This window comes from Cetorhinus maximus, unplaced genomic scaffold (genome assembly GCF_964194155.1).
Source record: "Cetorhinus maximus unplaced genomic scaffold, sCetMax3.hap1.1 HAP1_SCAFFOLD_1858, whole genome shotgun sequence".
NCBI lineage: Eukaryota > Metazoa > Chordata > Chondrichthyes > Lamniformes > Cetorhinidae > Cetorhinus > Cetorhinus maximus.
The window spans coordinates 49,435-65,337 of NW_027597798.1; the positions used below are offsets into that span (position 1 = coordinate 49,435).

The window sequence follows — 15,903 nt, forward strand, 5'->3', positions numbered from 1 at the left end:
CCCTCCTTTACTGTGCATGCATGCAGAGTGGGACACTGCTAACACTACTTTTTCTGAGATTTGAATATGAAAAAAATTAATTAATCTTTTGCGTTCATCCTAACTCCAGTTTGCTGTGGATTATTAGGTGGATCACAAAAAAACCGAGGGATTGGAAAAACATGCCACCGCTTAATCCTTTAAAAACTAATTCAAAACACAGTCTGCTTACAGTAGTTTCTCTCTCTCATCTCCTCTTAAATGAAAATCTGGCAATTCCTTGCATGTGAATTACTATACGTCAAGACTAGCATCTGATGGGGGATTAAACACATGACCAAAGATTGAAAATGGGCTGTGTATCCCTATTACTACTGGCTACGATACCACCTTGAAAAACCCTGTCCATCCATTTAAATGTACTGTTTCCATGTAAACTTCAAAATGTTTACAGTTTGACTGTCTCTCTCTTGCCTGTAACATAAAGATATGGAAAGAGTACAGTGCAGAGGATTAAACCTTCCAATTGCTTTAGCCCAGAGCTAGTAGACTCTGGCTGAATGGTATCCTTCTATGCGGTACACTCTTATGGGTCAGACAAAGTACAAGAACGGAAGGATTTTGGTAAATAGTCATGGTGTATGATTATACTCAGGATTTACATCTATTCCAAAGAAGTGAACACCAATACAACAGAGAGAGTTACGTAGAAATCGTTATCCCAATCCATACAGGTCCCGTTCAATCAGTAAGATGGTTTTGGCAGGATCCATGTCTAAATGTAATTTCAGGTGTTTTTGAGTTATTACACAGATGAGAATGTTCCTGATTTGTTACAGAATCAGGTAAGGAGTCCGTTCGGTTAATTGTGTTCATGCTGGTTCTTTGAAAGCTATCCAATTAGTCCCATGCCCTGCTCTTTCCTCAGAGCCTTGCACTTTTTTGGTTTCAACCATTTGTCCAATTTCCTTTCACAAACTGCTATTGAATCTGCTTGCACCACTGTGTCGGCAGTGTATTCCAGATCACAACTTGCTGCATAAAAATATTTCTCCTCACTTTCCCCCTAGATCTTTTGCCAATTATCTTTAACCTTGGTTCTCTGGTTACCAACCATGCTGCTAATGGAAACCGTTCCTTTGGATTTACTTAATCTAAACCCTTCGTGGTTTTGAACAGTTCTATTAAATTTCTTCTTAACCTTTTCTGCTGAGAACAATCCCAATTTCTCCAGATAAATGGAGACCCACATCCCTGGTAAGATTCTGCCAAATCCCAGACAAGGATGACATTAGAAATACGAGATTTTAAATATCAGGAAAGTTCAAAAAGGCAAGGATGCTTTTCACTAGAAAGGTTGAGGTCTTACATTATAAAGGGGTTTGATAGCATAGACATAGAAATGATGCTTTCACTTTGAGAAGTTAAAACCTAGATATCATAAAAATAAAACAGGTCACTAATAAATCCAATAAGGAATTCGGGAGAAATTTCTTTACCCAGAGTGTGGGGAGAATGTGGAACTTGTTACCACAGGGAGTGGAACATTTAGGGAACAGCTACATAAACATGAGGGAGAAAGATAAAAGGATATGCTGACAGGGTGAGATGAAGTAGCGTAGAGGAAGCTCATGTGGAGCATAAAGACTGGCATGGGCCTGTTGGGCCAGTGGCCGGTTTCTGTGCTGCAAATCTCCTCTTTACCCTCTCCAAGGCCTCGATATCCATCATCCACCAAACCTATGACCACTACCAACTAGGAGGACAAGGGCAGCAGAAGCATGGGAACACCAGCACCTGGAAATTCTCTTCCAAGTCACTCACCATCCTGACTTGGAAACATATAGCCGTTCCTTCACTGTCGCTGGGTCAAAATCCTGGAACTCCCTCCCTAACAGCACTGTGGGTGTACCTACACCACAGGGACTGCAGCAGTTCAAGGCAGCAGCTCACCAGCACCTTCTCAAGCTGCAATTAGGGATGGGCAATAAATGTTGGCCTGGCCAACGAAGCCCACATCCCATGAATGATTATAAAAAACATGGGGTCCACAATTGAGGCCTAACCACTGATTTATAACAGTTTACCTCCTTTGCTTTTGTACTCTATGCCTGCCTTTATTTTATCTTCACTGGCCCTATACTCCAGCTTCAGAGGGCAAGGAGCTGAAACCTGGCATGGAAGAAATATCCAGACATTTTTTAGATGCATGAACATGGGAAAGACACTTTTCTGTACCTGGACAGGGTTAACAATGGCTTCTTGGAGGAGCTGCATTGGCACAGTGGCTGGTTTCTGGCAAAATCCATGTATTGTACAAATTTCTTTTGCATCCTAAAAAAGAGGAAGTGAAATCAAAGTAAAATTCCTTAGTCAAGAAAAATTAAAACAACGAAAGTAGCAACAAGAACTACCTAAAAAAAGCACAGGAGAAAGGGCCATTTTATTGTGATGCAGCCAATAGCAATCAAGGTATTGTTTGAATCCCTGCACAATGCTATTGTCAGCTAAATTCACCAATGGTACAAATCAAACCAAATATCAGAAAGGCAGCCATGGGGCGGGGATGGAGCAGGTAACAGTCCTTTTTGGGGACCAGCTAACTTTGTACAGACCATGCTAAAACTGAGGCTCTCTGGTTTATATGGCTTAATTTTGCACAGCATTAACCAGTTGGGTTGTCAGCTGAGACTCAGTGGGTTTAGGGGCCAAGAACTGACCCTCAGGTCCCAGTGGATATTATGGGCTGTAACACTGCGCCTCAGCTCCTGATGTGTATTATGGGCTGCAACATGGGCTCTCAGGGCCAATATCACCATAGTACCCACTGGAAGCTCAGGATCCACTGATAGTAGGGAATGTCCCATGACAGTGATGAGTTGCCTGATCGCAGCCAGAGGAGTAACGTGAGGTCTATTACTGGCATCTGTAACTGGGCTAAAGGGGAGAAAATGTAATTATTATTATTCCTTCAAATCGCTGGAACGTACACGCCTGTGGGCGCCAGGCAGTGGGACCATACACTCCTGGCATGCCTACTCCCCTTCCCGATTTCCCGCAGCCTGGAAATGCCCACATACCCACTGCATTTTGCCAACATCTATCATTAGAGAACTTAGGAATTGTCGTTATGGTCTTAAGTCATTAAGCCTCAGTTAAAGCCAGAGGGCTGAAAAGTGCTTAACAAAAAGAAACGGTGCTATTCCTCGAGGCTGCACGGAGTTAGGAGATGAGACAGGCTGAGAAGCAGGGCTTACTGGACAATAATTTACAGATTATTCCCCCAGACACATCCCAGATTAGAGAAGGGTCAGAAGATTAAGGAGTTTGGTCAGAAAGTGCAATATTCCCAAAATACAATGTTATGCCTGTACAAAGATTGTTCTAATACTCACAGTCTGCATCAATATCTCAGCCACTTGTGGTCCATGCACAGCAATGTACTTCTCACACTGAAATGACAAGTGAATGCCTGTTAATTCACATTTGGACAATACTATGCACCACCTGGTGTGTCTAATCAACATTTCCACACAAACCACTGGGTAAACAGATAAAGGTGATTGGGTACTGCAATATTGCACCAGGTTACAAAATGGACTGAGATTAAATGCGACAATTACAGAACTGCTGACGGAAGAGGCAGTTTCATTAGAATTTATGGGAATATCCCCTGGGGAATGCAATCACACTACAGTTCTCATTTGATGGCCTGGAAACTTCTTCTGATCAAACTGCTGCGTCAGTCCAAAACACAAACATACGTTTAGCTGAAAACACTGGTGAGCAGAATGACTGACACCCTCTGCCCACCAGGAGAAACAAGTTGCCGCAAAATCCTGACTGGCAAAGCAAACTTTAAAAATGTAAAAATTTGAAGAGAAACAAGCTTAAACGCTCATAAGGATCAGTATTAAATGGGGAAATCTTAAATCTGTAATAAAAAGACTGTGTAAAAGATGTTGACTACACATTGATACCCAATAAAGATTCTTATCCACTTTCAGCGTCTGCTGCAGCACCACAGTCTGGCGCAGAGAGAGAGGGGAGACAAACATGCTGACATGGTCCCTTATGTCCATTGGTGATTGGCAGGCAGCTGGGGGTAATCTTTCCAACCTCCTCCCTGTCCCACTCACTCCTACCAATGCTGACCCTGTGGACTCTGCAGCAAGTCAGCTCTCACTGCATCTCCCTCCAGAGCATCTGTCTGCCTTCTGAACAAGGCTCTTCCTGTCCATGTTCACTCTGGATGATTCTATCAATGGCCTTGATGGAAATGTACTGAGGGGTGATGACACCTTTCCCCCTTAACGAAGCCTCCCCACCTGCCTATAACTCCCACCACTTGCCCTGCTTGAGCCGTTGTTGTGGTGTTGCTCCTATCACAATCAAACCCTGACCTGACTCCCTGCATCTCTGGCACTTTCTCCTCCTTTGGGTATCTCACCTTCTTCCACACCCTCACCTTCCATTTGAAATCTTCGCTCTCTGCTGCCCAACTTCTTCTGCTTCATCTTTACTGATTTCTTTCTTCAGACTCTGCACCAAACAACTGTTCATCCTTGATGATTTCAATCTCCAAGTCAACTCATCCTGTGTTTCTCATCTCAGGATTCCTAGCCTCTGGCCTGCTCTTGTGGCCACAGTATTTATATGGCTAGTCCAGTTCAGTTTCTGGTCAATGGTAACCCCCAGGACGTTGATAGTGGGGGATTCAGCAATGGTAATGCCATTGAATGTCAAGGGGCGACAGTTAGATTCTCTCCTGTTGGAGATGGTCATTGCCTGACACTTGTGTGGCATGAATGTTACTTGTCACTTGTCAGCCAAAGCCTGGATATTGTCCAGGTCTTGCTGCATTTGGACATGGACTGCTTTAGTAACTGAGGAGCTGTGAATGGTGCTGAACATTGTGCAATCATCAGCGAATATCCCCACTTCTGACCTTATGATGGAATGAAGGTCATTGATGAAGCAGCTGAAGATGGTTGTGTCGAGGACACTACCCTGAGGAACTCCTGCAGTGATGTCCTGGAACTGAGATGATTGACCTCCAATAACCAGAACCATCTTCCTTTGTGCTGGGTATGACCCCAAGCAGCGGAGAGTTTCCCCCTCTCTGATTCCCATTGACTCCAGTTTTGCTAGGTCTCCTTGATGCCACGCTCGGTCAAATGCTGCCTTTATGTCTAGGGCAGTCATTCTCACCTCACCTCTGGAGTTCAATTCTTTTGGTCTATGTTGAACCTAGTCTGTAATGAGGTCACGAGCTGAGTGACCCTGGCGGAACCCAAACTGAGTGCCAATGAGCAGGTTATTGCTGAGTAAGTGCGACTTGATAGCACCATTGATACCACTTCCATCACACTATTGATGATCGAGAGTAGACTGATGGGGCAGTAATTGGCCTGATTGGATCTGTCCTGCTTCTCGTGGATGAGACGCACCTGGGCAATTTTCCACATTGCCAGGTAGATGCGTGTTGTAGCTGTACTGGAACAACTTGGATAGGGGCGCGGCAAGTTCTGGAACACAAGTCTTCAGTACTACTGCTGGAATATTATCAGGGCCATGAGTTTACAGATTGTGGTCAATTCTGCTGCTGCTGATGGTCCACAGCGCCTCATGGATGCCCAGTCTTGAGTTGCTAGATCTGTTCGAAATCTATCCCATATAGCATGGTGGTAGTGCTACATGACACAATGGAGGCTATCCTCAATGTGGAGACAGGTTGATACCACACCATCCTCCTCTAATCCCTCTCCACCAACATTTGGCCTCAGTAGGACTGCACTCACCTGTTTTCATTCAACTGTAGCCAGGGAATCATCATGAATGGCTTTTTCTTCCTACTCCAGCACCATTATCCTTGGGTGTCCCCAAGGATCTATCCTTGGCCCCCTTCTGTTTCTCATCTACATGCTGTCCCTTACGTACATATGAAATAGGGGAAGTAGGCCATTCAGCCCCTTGAGCCTGCCCTGCCATAAGATCACAGCTGATCTGGTTGTGTTGAGTTCTACATTCCCATCTACCCCCGATAACCTTTGATTCCCCTGCTTAACAAGAATCTATCTACCTTTGCCTTTAAAGTATTCAGTGGCCCTGCTTTAGTGACCACTATCTTCTGAGGCAGAGAGTTCCAAAGTTGCACAACCCTCAGAAAAAAATTCCCCTCATCTCTGTCCTATAAGGGTGACCCCTAATTTTAAAACAGTGCCCCCTAGTTCTGGACTCACCCACAAGAGGAAACATCTTTTCCACGTCCACTTTATCAAGACCATCCTATATAAATCAATCGATTCATCTGTCACTCTTCTAAACTCCAGTGGAAACAAGTCTATTCTGTTCAACCTATCCTCATAAGGCAACCCACTCATTCCAGGTATCAATCAAATAAACCTCCTCTGAACTGCCTCCAATGCATTTACATCCTTCCTTAAATAATGAGACCAAAACCACACAAAGAATTCAATATGCGGTCTCACCAATGCCCTGTATAACTGAAGCATAACATCCTCAACTTTTATGTTCAGTTCCTCTTGTAACAAAAGGTTGGCATTCCATTAACCACCTTTATTACATGCTGTACCTGCATACGAACTCTGTGACTCTGCATGAGAACACCTAGATCCCCCTGCACCTTGGAATTCTGCAGTTGTTCTCCATTTAAGTAATAGTTTGCTTTTTTTATTCTTCCTGCTAAAGTGAACAACTTCACGTTTTCCCACATTATATTCCATCTGCCAGATTTTTTCCCACTCACTAAACCTATCTATATCTGTCTGCAAACTCCTTATGTCTTCTTCACAACACACTTTCCTACCTATCTTTGTTGTCTGCAAATTTAGCTATCTTGCCTTCACTTCCCTTATCGAAGTCATTGGTGTAAATGTTAAAAAGCTGTGACCCCAGCACAGACCCCTGTGGGACTCCAGTTGTCACATCCTGCCAACTGGACAAAGACCTATTTATGCATACTCTCAGTTTTCTGCCAGCTAGCCAATCCTCTATCCAGGCTAATATGTTACCCCCCTTGGTGACATCACCCGAAAACAGCGTTAGTTTCCTCATGTATGCTAACACCCAGCTCTACCTCGACCATCTCTCTCTCGAGCCTTGCACTGTCCCTAAATTGTTACACTACTTTTCTAACATCTGGTACTAGATAAGCAAAAGTTATTCCTATTAAATCTTGGGAACACTGAAGCCATTGTTTTTGGTCCCTGCCACAAGCTCCATTCCCTGCATACTACTGAGGTTGAACCAGACTGTTTGAAACTTTGGTGTCATATTTGACCCCAAGATGAGTATAGAAGCATACATGCATGCCCAACTCCACCCCTGCCCCAACTCATCTGCTGCTGAAACCCTCAGCCTGCTCTTCATTACCTCAAGGCTTGGCTATTCCAGCCTAGTCCCTCACTTTCTACCCACTGTAAACTTGAAGCCATCCAGAATTCTGCTGCCTGTGTCTTAAAGCACAGTGGATGGGTGGCACATTGTGATATTCAGCAGCTGTGGCACAGCCAGTATTACTCACCAGTTCTGTTAAACCAGGTCCCAGATTACACTGCTGTTTTAACTGTGCAAGCAGCTCATCCACGACGACAGACTTCTCTTTCACAGCAGTCTGAATATCAGTGATGAACTGGGTGCAGTCCAGGCACACAGCATCATTGCTCTGGAATAAATAGATCAGAATTAGAAGACCAGAAACAATCCATCCACCTTCAGAAGAGACTGAAAGACTCGTGTAACCTGTCACAACTTCTGATCTCCAATTTCTTTAACGAGGGCACCCAGAGCTGAACAGTGTACCACAGGAAAGATTAAAAGCAACCTCTTTTATTTTACAAATCTACACACTGTTCATTCAGGATGTTCTAGAAACTAACATTTATTAATTTCAGCTGGAAAGCAAAGGGCTGTGTTACATATCTGTAAACTCCAAGCAATCCCTGGACTGATCAAATGTGGCATCTGAGAAAAGGAGCGAGTGAAATAAGAAAAAAAGAAATCGACAACATGAAGTTCAGGCACAGCAAAGATTGGTAGAGGGAGATGAACTGCAGAGCAGTGTTGATGGAAAGACTGAAATGGCTAAGCAGCCGGCAAGTGGTGAGGTTAGGGGTCATGATCCACAGTGGCAGTGACAAAAGGTGTCATTGGTAACTTTGAGGACTCATACGATAAGCTGCCAAAAACTGACATGGACAAATTTAAATAGGATGGCAACAGAGGCAGGTGCAGAGTTTCAGTGTCACACCTTCAAGGTCTTTTGCAATAAAGGACAGGCTGGAGAAAGGGTGGGGGTTAAAAATAATGGGGTCAGGGTAAGAATGAAGCAATGACAGCTGCAAGGTTATCATGGATTGATTTACTTGCAAATAATCTTTTTATTCATTTGCCAGTGTTTGTTTTATTACTGTATCAAAGAATTCTATGAAATAAGTTTTAAAAAGTAAACCATACTTTTCAGTGGAGCTCTGTACAAACAGTAATTGATTAATAATGGGAATTTCTAAGGCACATTGACAAAAGCCATTGTTTGTAAAGAATTGCTAAGAAAAGCTAAGAAACATGTTAGCAAATTAACACTGCATTAGGCGAAAGGAGAGAGAGAGAAACACAAGAGACCTTCTATCAGACATGGACAAAGATGACTGCACAAATGAAACCAGATAAGCTGAAGCTAGCTTGGATGGAGATGATTTGATGCCATGGTCCCTGTCAATTTTCTTTGAGTTGGTCAGCCTACCCGAGCAGTAGCTTCTTGTTCATGGGCAACTTGCATTTCAAAAATCCCTCGACTCTCATGACGTTGTCAGAGGCCTGTTTATTTCAATGCACAGATCGCGACACGTACACAGGCACACGCGCACACCCGAGAACAAACAAACGTTCTTCTCCTTCACTTGGGCCCATTCTCCCTTTTAGCAAAGGGCCTATTCCATCTCCACCCCTCACTGGTCCCAATCACCTCTCCTCTAACGGATCACATTACATGTCTAATTTTACACACCAATTCACACCCCACTTCTCCTGTACATCCCATCTTCCCTCTTCTCTCGCACACATCCCATTCTACCTCTACTCTCTGTGGTTAGGTTCTCCCTCTTCTCACATATCCCACATCTGGACCTTTTCCCAACTCAAGGGTCACATTCAGGAAGATGAAGAATTGCAAAGAGATTAGGGGGGGGATGCACACACCTGGGCTTAAATCATAAACAGTCTTAAAGATCCATTCATCCACCAAATAGTGAAATAAAACTTATAAAGAATGGTCTTTCATCTGTTTTCCATTAGCCTAGAAAATTCAATTAAGCTGCAGAGCTCCCTGACACTAAATCCACTGATTAACCCACACTGTTAACGTGGTCGCAAGGTTTGTTTCCTTTGGTTACTGTGGGTCATCCGGCCCCAGATTGTGTTCTGGGCCATCGAGAGTTCCTGTATGGGGATTACAGCCCGGTCTGTCAACCAGCCACTTCGCTGGCCCCATCACTTTCATCTGCTGCAGCCCCTCCCCTCACTCTTTGGGTGAAGTGTTTTTTTTCCTGAATTCCCTATTGGATTTCTCAGTGACTATCTTATATTGATGGCCTTGAGCTGTGCTCCTCCTCACAACAAACATTTTCCCTGTATCCACTAGCAAAACCCTCCACAATTTTAAACACATCTATTAGGCGTTTTAGACTTTTTTCCCCGTGAGAGGAGATCCAGCCTGTCAATCCTTTCCTGATCTGTATACCCACATGTTTCTGGTATCATCCTTGCAAATCTTCTGTGCACCCTCTCCAGTGCCTTTTGCTTATATCCGTTCATGGGATGTGGGCAGCGATGCTGAGCTGCCTTCCTGAACCGCTGCAGTCCATGTGGTGTAGGTACACTCACAGTGCTGTTAGGGAGGGAGTTCCAGGATTTTGACCCAGCGACAGCAAAGGAACAGTAATATAGTTCCAAGACAGGATGGTGTGCAGCTTGGAAGGGAACTATAACTTTTTAATAATGTTGCAACCGGAACTGCACGTAGCACTCTAAGTGTGATCTAACTGAGGTTCGATACAATTTTAGCATAACTTCTATTATCAAAGGCCCTTTCGAAAATTAAGATAAATTACATCCACTCCATTACTACTGTCTACTCTCTCTTGTCTCCTCAAAAATTTCAATAAGGTCGATCAAGCAAAATATTCCCTTTAGAAATCCATGCTGATCATTCATTACTGTATTTCTCATTTCTGGACATTCTTCTATTCTCTTCTTTTGTAAGGGTTCCATTACTTTTCCTGCCATTGATGTTAAGCTGACTGGTCTAAAATTCTCTTGCCTATTCCCCTCTGTAATTATAGGAATTACATTAACTCCACTTTCCCACCATCGCCCACCCCCACCCCCTAAACCCCACCAGCAACGCTGCCAACAGCTCAATAAGAACAAGAACTGGAGCAAACACAGCCACATTACTGAAGTGGAGAAGTTTCTGGAGGACGTGGACAGTAGGAGCGGACTTGTGACCTTGTGCCTGAAAACAAAGGTGGCTTCAACCTTTCTTCATTGACACAGGAAAGAAAAAAAGATCTGCTACTTAATGAAGGAAAATTGAAGCCTCTGAAAATTAACCTAATTCTACATTCAATATGGTTGCCCATTTTATTTCCCCCCCAACGCCCAAGTTCTATTCTCAGCTCCTCAAAATCAATTTTTTTCCAATCTTTAACCAGATTTTGTCATACTTATGTCCTTCTCTATCATCATCTCAAAGCGTGTTATAGTATGGTCACTATTGCCTGGATGTTCCCCTGCTTTTAGTAGTGCTGAAGATGTCCAGGCCCTTACAGTTGGCGTATTTTTGCATAGCTTTGGGCACCTTTTATAAAAGCAATGGAACCAGTAAAGCCTAGATTCGCTAGAAAGTCACCAGGATTACAGCGGTGATGAGAGAACTGAGGGCTGCTCCACTGGGGTTGAAGCTATGGAAGGCGGAAGCTGATCATGCTCATTAGAGAGGGGAAACTTCACAATTACAAATAATTAAAAAGAAATTGTTGCCAACTTCTTTAAAGAAAAGCTGGTTAGCATTTGGGATCCTGCCACAAACCGTTATTTCAACAGGGTCCACAAGATATTTTAACAGAATATTAGTGGGTATGAGGAGAAGACGAGAGAGTGGGAATGGACTAGTAAGATATTAAAGAGTATGTGGAGAGAGCTGGAAAGTGGAATTCCATTAAGGTGCTGATTTGCTGGGATAAATGGCTGTTGTGTCTTGTAACATTCCATGCAATTAGCTATAATGGCATTAATATGAATGTGGATGAAAGAAGAGCTGTGCAGTTTCCTACAGGAACAGAATGACGACTGTGGAGTTTGAAGCCTATAGGGGAATTTAATGAGAAAAGAAATGAAAAATGGTCACATTTTTTGAGATATGCAGTACTGAGCAATCATGGAGTTTGTTGCGCATGGGGGATGGAAACTTGTATTTATATAGCAGCCTTCCCTCAGGACACACAGGCATTTCACAGCTCATGAATTCAGTTTTGAATTGTTACATAGACAAGTATGCCAATCCATTTACACACACCAATATCACATCAAAGCTTTGAGAAAAGGGGTTGTTTTGGTTGAGGGAAACATGTTGGCCTGGTCACAAAGAGAACTCCCTGCTCTTTGAATGACGGCATGGGGTCTCTTACATCCAGCTTGGGCCTTGACAGTGTACCACTCCCTCAGTGCTGCAAAGAAGTGTCAACCTACTTCAAATGCTCAAATCACGGGAGAGGGACTTAAACTAATAATTTTCTGACTCAGAGGTGAGACTGCATTCTTTGAGCCAAGCTGACAATTACTTCAGATTGTGATTAGAGAGAATTGAGGGGAAGCAGAATGTAACGTGTTCAAACCAGGTTCATATTTCCAAGCATAAGAAACCAAGTAAATTTAGGAATTCATTGAGACATGAACACAGGTGCTTTGGCTGGGAGGGTGAACGATTAGGATCTTAAAAGGAGAAATGGGAGGAGTTGGCAGCCTCCGTAAGTGGAGTCAGTGAGACAGATCACTGTCAGGACTGCAGCGGTCCAAGGCAGCAGCTCACCACCACCTTCTCAAGTGCAATTAGGGATGGGCAATAAATGCTGGCCCAGTCAGCAACGCGCATGTCCCGTAAATGAATAAAGAATATCAACATGCTCCTGCACGTCCTAGCAGGTGACACCCTAGCTGTCAACGGTTGGAGAGCAACAAGTTATAACCTGAAATGATGGCGGAAGCAACTTTAATAGTAACTTTCAAAAGTTGATGGATCACTGGGTTAGGAAGAGTATGAAACTAATCGAATAGCTCTTTCAAAGAGCTGGCACAGGAACAATGTGCTGAAGGGCTACACAATTACATATATCTAGGAACTGGGGCTTAAGGGAAAGCAAATGATGGGGTGAGACAGTCTGACAGACTGCTCGGAAGCAGCCTGTGTGAATACTACAATACGTTTAGTCATAGATCAGAGCGTAGGGAAGTCATGTGCTGTTCTAGGGAAACAAGTACCAGAGGCTATTTGGAAGGAAAGTAGTGGCACATGACATAACATAAAGATAACATAAAGGCAAAAACTAAGGCATACCAAATTGCAAAGGTCAGTGGCAGGCTGGAAGATTGGGAAACTTTTAAAGATCAACAAGGGTTACTGAAAAAATAATAAAAAGAGCAAAGGTAAATTATGAAAGAAAACTAGCGCAAAACGTAAAAACTGATAGCAAAAGCTTCTACAAGTATATAAAAGGAGGGTAGCTAAAGTGAATGTTGGTCCCTTGGAGGATGAGACTGGGGAGTTAATAGTGGGGAACACAGAAATGGCAGAGACGCTTAATCAATATTTTGCCTCAGTTTTCATGGTGGAGGACACTAATACCAGCCCAACAGTAACAGGTAGAGCAGAGGATATAGAGAAGGAGAAACTTAGAACAATCACCATCACGAGAGAAAAAGTACTGAGCAAACTATTGGTACTAAAGGGTGACAAGTCCCCAGGACCTGATGGCCTACACCCCAGGGTCTTAAAGGAAGTGACAGCGGAGATAGTGGATGCATTGGCTATAATATTCCAAAATTCCCTGGATTCTGGAAAGGTTCCAGGGGATTGGAAAATTGCTAATATTTCGCCCTTTTTCAAAAAAGAGGCGGGGAGGCAGAAAGTAGGAAACTATAGATCAGTTAGTTTAATGTCTGTCATTGGGAAATTGTTGGAATCCATTATTAAGGAAGTAGTAATGGGGCATTTGGAAAGTCAAAATGCAATCCATCAGAGTCAGCGTGGTTTTATGAAGAGTAAATCGTGTTTGACTAATTTGCTAGAGTTCTTTGAGGATGTGACAAGCAAAGTGGATAATGGGGATCCTGTAGATGTAGTATATCTGGATTTCCAGGAGGACTTAGATAAGGTGCCGCACAAAAGGTTCTTACACAAGATAAGATCACATGGAGTTAGGGGTAATATATTAGCTTGGATAGAGGATTGGCTAACCAACAGAAAGCAGAGAGTTAGGATAAATGGGTCTTTTTCTGGATGGCAAGCTGTAACTAGTGAGGTGCCACAGGGTTCGGTCCTTGGGCCCCAACTATTTACAATCTATATTAATGACTTGGATTCAGGGATAGAAGGTACTGTAGCTAAATTTGCAGATGACACCAAAATAGGAAAGTAAGTTACAATGAAGAAATATACAAATGGATATGGACAGGTTAGGTGAATGGGCCAAAATGTGGCAGATGGAGTTTAACGTGGGATGAGTGTGAGGTTATCCATTTTGGTTGGAAGAATAAAAAAAGGTGACTTATTATTTAAATGGAGAGAAACTTCAGAATGCTTCAGTGCAGAGGGACCTGGGTGTCCTCGTGCATGAATCGCTGAAGCTAGTGTGCAGGTACAGCAGGTAATAAGGAAGGCAAATGGAATTTTGGCATTTATTGCTAAAGGAATAGAGTATAAAAATAGGGAAGTGTTGTTGCAACTGTACAAGGCATTGGTGAGACCGCACCTGGAGTATTGTGCACAGTTTTGGTCCCGTTACTTGAGGAAGGATGTAGTTGCATTGGAGGCAGTTCAGAGGAGGTTCACTAGATTGATTCCAGAAATGCGGGGCTTGTTTTACGGGAGAGATTGAGCAGTTTAGGTCTATACTCGCTAGAGTTTAGAAGGATGAGAGGAGATCTAATTGAGGTTTATAAGAGGCAAAGTAGATATGGAGCAGATTTTTCCCCTTGTGGGGCATCCTAGAACGAGAGGCCATAGTTTTAGGCTAAGGGGTGGCAGATTTAAATCAGAGATGAGGAGGAATTCCTTTTCTCAAAGGGTCGTGAATCTGTGGAATTCACCACCTCAGAGTGCAGTGGATGCTGGGACGCTGAATAAATTTGAGGAGATAGACAGATTTTTAATTATGAAAGGTTGAAAGGTTATGGGGAGAGGGCGGGAAATTGGAGTTAAGGCCAAAATGAGATCAGCCATGATCGTATTGAATAGCGGGGCAGGCTCGAGGGGCTGAATTGCCTACTCCTGCTCCTCGTTCTTATGTTCTTACACGGGGTTGGAGACCTGAGCAGCTGAGGAGTGAAACAGTGAGGACAAGACTGAAAGAACAAAGGAACAGACGACAAAATGCTGCAGATGCGCAAAGCCTGAAATATATAGAAAATTCTGGAAATGTCCAACAGGTCATGTAGCATCTGTGCAGAGTAAGATGGAGTTAACGTTTCAGCTTGAAGATGGTCTGAAGAAAGCGCACTGGAAATATTAACTCGGGGCTAAATTATCTGCGTCGGATTGCCATTCCACTCCTTTTCCCTTATATTAGGATGGAATTGCAAACTTCTCGCCTGACATTCCGAGCCGGGCCTGGTGAGAAATGTGCGGCTGAGCTGCTGCTTCCGGAGTCCTTTCAGCGCAGGGCAGGATCATCGGGGAAAGTGAAGCCCCTGACTTTAAAACACTAGGATGGGTCGGGGGAGGGGTAAGGTGGTTATGGGCTGGGGGGTCAGTCTGGGGTGGCTGAAGGGCCTGGGAGGATGGGCGGGGTGGTGTCAGGTGGTCAGTCAGGGGTAGGGAGGGGGATTGGGTGCTCAGGGGAGGGTAGTCCGGTGGGGGCGGTGGTGAGAACAGTAAACACTGCTGTGGGTGGAGTGCTTTGACACTCAGTGAATTTACTTGAGTTTTGCTGGTTTAATAGCTGCTATAAAAAGTTCTAAGTAAATCTGTTTGAAAACCAGGGTAAGTTTGGGACAAACAGCCCAATTGTCCATGGTTCTGGCCAATCACAAAACAATCTGGGCAGGGAAAACCAGCACTGGAAGTTAAAACTTCCTGCATATGTACCGGGGATGCGCTTACGCCAGGACTTCCGGTGGGTCCCGCATGTATCTCTCGGGCTACCTCCGGTCTCCAACTATCCAGAGAAGGGGAGATCTGAGCCTCTATTTCCCTCTCCACAGATGCTGCCTGATCTGCAGGGTATTTCAAAGTAAAGAGGTGGATAGGGAGGCTCCAGCCACTAGATGGCAGTTGAATCTGCATTGAACCACAGAATCAACTTCACATAAAGATATCAATACTGCTACTGCATTCTGTTTCTGCTTACCTTAGGCCTGGTGACCTGCTGTGGATAGAGGAGGAGAGGAACATTGGCAATGAAAGGGGCGGTTAATCTGGACATGTCCACTTCTGGTATCTCATTGGAGAGAATATTTCTCTTTGCAAGGTTCTCTTGCAGCGACTGGCACAAGTGCAGAGCACTACACACCACTTCAGGATTGTCCTATAAAAGGAGACAGAAAGTGAGATGCACAAAAGTGGACCATTTTCTAACTCCGAACAGTCCAAGAATTAAGCCCGAATTCTGGAAGCTAGTCAGGTGTGGG

At 43.8% G+C, this 15,903-nt stretch overlaps 1 protein-coding gene across 1 annotated transcript in view; it reads right to left on the minus strand.

The window, feature by feature from the left end:
• The window catches only part of LOC144676728 (prosaposin-like), a 32,748-nt gene extending 16,886 nt beyond the window's left edge, over positions 1-15,862 (minus strand). The window contains exons 1-4 of the mRNA XM_078537067.1: positions 15,624-15,862; positions 7,526-7,666; positions 3,375-3,431; positions 2,218-2,313 (exon numbers count right to left, since the gene is read on the minus strand). Coding sequence (XP_078393193.1) covers positions 2,218-2,313; positions 3,375-3,431; positions 7,526-7,666; positions 15,624-15,698 — 369 coding nt within the window. The 5' untranslated portion in view covers positions 15,699-15,862. The remainder of the gene's footprint in view (positions 1-2,217; positions 2,314-3,374; positions 3,432-7,525; positions 7,667-15,623) is intronic.
• Positions 15,863-15,903: the final 41 nt, after the last annotated feature.